This window comes from Propithecus coquereli, unplaced genomic scaffold (genome assembly GCF_000956105.1).
Source record: "Propithecus coquereli isolate 6110/MARCELLA unplaced genomic scaffold, Pcoq_1.0 Scaffold56, whole genome shotgun sequence".
Taxonomy (NCBI): Eukaryota; Metazoa; Chordata; class Mammalia; order Primates; family Indriidae; genus Propithecus; species Propithecus coquereli.
Window position 1 is genome coordinate 7,687,369 of NW_012151507.1, and position 2,890 is coordinate 7,690,258.

The 2,890-nt window shown below is 34.5% G+C and overlaps 1 protein-coding gene across 2 annotated transcripts in view; it reads left to right on the forward strand.

Annotated features, from left to right (window-relative positions):
- The window catches only part of LOC105821147 (rab GTPase-activating protein 1-like), a 592,862-nt gene that overhangs the window by 338,182 nt on the left and 251,790 nt on the right, over window positions 1-2,890 (forward strand). Inside the window, exon 7 of one of the 2 annotated variants that reach the window (XM_012657785.1) lies at window positions 2,299-2,424. In XM_012657785.1, coding sequence (XP_012513239.1) covers window positions 2,299-2,424 — 126 coding nt within the window. Of the gene's footprint in view, window positions 1-1,145; window positions 1,160-2,298; window positions 2,425-2,890 lie in introns of those variants that run through there. The other variant, XM_012657786.1, reaches the window with a different exon arrangement.

Sequence of the window (2,890 nt, forward strand, 5' to 3'; positions counted from 1 at the left end):
GGGATTGTCAGTTATTATAATAGTCACAAGTTCTTATTTTCTAGGGATCGAGTTCAAACTTTTAAATGGTTTTGTTTTTGGAGAACTCATATTAAATATATTATTTCCTGTGTGTGAGGAGAGTGAGGTAGAGCCGGGGAGAGAAATGATATTTAAGCTGCGTACCTGAAACAAGCAGAAATTTGTTTCCATTTGTCTTTGCCCCGTCATCACCCTGAATACTTTATCCTGATCTTTATGCAGCCATTGCTCTCTTTGCACCCCAGCGGTAGGGACGTCCGCCCTCTCATCCACACACCGAGCTTTCCCCACCCCAGGACTTCTGTGTCCTTATCGAACTCGAGTGGAGTTGCCTGTTTACTCATCCTTTGGGAAGGCACTGTACCTTTACCTCCATATCCGCAAAGCCCAGGACGGAGTCTGTTTCTCATGCGATCAGTGGCTGAGTGTATGAATGCCAAAAGGCATTTAAGCCTTTTATTTGCTTTAATGATTTTACCACGTTCAAGAAGATAAAGGCTCCTTCCCTTTATAAGATCACGAGATGGTAAAATATTCAACTAATTGTCATTTACTTAGAAAGACAGAGACTTAAGTGAATTATTTTCTCTAGGACAGGCTACAGTATACCTTACATGAAGTTCTCTTGTATGCGCATTTGAGTAGAGATCTGAGACTAAGATAAAGGGACTTAGAACTTGGTGGTAAGAGAAGTATTATAGGACATATATGTATTATACCAGTTAGTGTCCCTTGAGGTATCAATGACACATTTGCTAAAGGAGTAAAGAATGTAGTGTACTTGTATTCTAAATAACTGAATAGAAGCTGGAAAATATTTGCTGACTTGAACAGCTCAGGTCAAAGGCCAAAAACTTTGAAAAGTCCTCAAACAACTTATGTTAAAAATGAAATAAGCAGATATTTAGAGAATCAAAATGACAACAGCAAAGTGTACTTATTTAACTTTAGGAGATTTTATTTAACTAATTTAGGTATCTCATCGTTTATAAGTAGTGGCTGATTTGTATAAAAACTTAAAGCAATTACTTTTCTAAGTGGACAAATAGAACCCTACTTGATTCAGTTATTCAGGCATGAGGTTAGTCTAACAAAGGTATGAAATATCATAATCAGCCAAGTTCATATTTTCAAGGAAGTGATATTTCAAGTAGATATTTACATAATAGTTACATCCTAGGACACTGAGTAAGTACAACAGCTTTTTCTGTTTGCTTGATGTAATTCTAGAATATTGGATATGTCCCTTTCCATATGCTTTAAGTTTATTGATACCACAATTTAGAGATTCATCCCTTTGACTTCAGAGTTTTATTTCCTGTTCAGATAAAAAGTACCTCTGAAAGGGTTAATATATTAGATTTTATTGCTCGTTTTCCAGAAAACTGTTTTTTATAGAAAAATAGCAACATCAAGAACACTCTGAGAGAACAGTATTACACTGTCTATCAAAATTAAAAATGCATTTATCCTGTGGCCCAGCAATCCCTCTTTTGGGAATGTCCCGTACCCCAACCCCATTCCTGTGCATGTGAAAAAAAATGATGCATATACAAGGTTGTTTATTGCAGCTATTGGTGACAAAAAATTAGGAACATCTCAAGTATCCATTAATAGGAAACTACGGATGGATACAAGGTTAAATGAAATATGGTATATCTACATAATAGGATACTTTGTAGCTATTTTTAAAAAATAAACAGGCGACTATATACTGAGGTAGAAATATTTACAACTTATATTATTAAGAAAAAAATAAAGATGCATAGCTATATATATAGAATGTTATCTTTTATGTAGGATATGGGTAAAATAAGAAATGTAATTATTTTATTTGCATAGAGAAACACTGGCAGAATACAGAATGAAATTATTAAGAGTAGTTATGAGGTTGTGTGAAAGAGGTTGGTGGGGGCAGGCACCAGGGACTATTGTATATAAGGAGAGGAAGGAGGGAGACTTTTACCTTTGTATCCTTTTCTATTATTTTGATTTCTTAATCACATGACTATGTTGCCTGTTTTTTAAAGATGGCCTGAGGAATGAATGACAGCATGATTAAGATTAACAAAAGAGGGCAATTCATGTCAAGTGAAGAAACTAGAAGTTTTGCACAAGCATCTTACCTGTGTTACTCTCCAGAGTCTGGCTCCAAGGACATCATTTACTACAGGCCTTCAACTATTTATGCAGGGGACTAACAGCATGAAGGAACTTTGCTGACATTCTGGTCAAATGCCACTTGCTCATGTCTTGTATGTCTGTATTTTCCTGTAGATGCCAGAGGAACAGGCATTCTGTGTTTTGGTGAAAATCATGTATGACTATGGTTTGCGAGACCTCTACAAAAACAACTTTGAAGATCTTCATTGCAAGTTCTATCAGTTGGAAAGACTAATGCAGGTAAATAAAATTAGGAGCTTTTATCACTCAGAGATTTGTTGAGTTGTAGAAAAAGCCTGATAGAGTGGTAAGTAATCACGAGTTATTAATATAAAAGTTTAACAAAATACTACAGGAAATGTAACTGTAAATGGATTTGGCTTCTGCCTAGTATCTACATTAGTCTAACTATAATAATATATTTATGTAGCCATTTGACTTTTTTAAAAATAGTCTCTCATTGTAAATATTCAACTTTAATAGGCTTTGAAATTAGGAGTTAAGTCAATGAAGAGATTGCCAACTATCAGTTGTAGAGGAATGAAAATATTTAAAGAATAAAAATTGAAATGCCTGAGAGCTTTCTCCATACCACTACCTTATCCAGATCTACATAGAACACTTAGAAAAGACAGAAAGGGAATAAAAAACCCCTAAAATACTATAATATAGGGACATATTTTAAATTTTTTCCATATAATTTTCT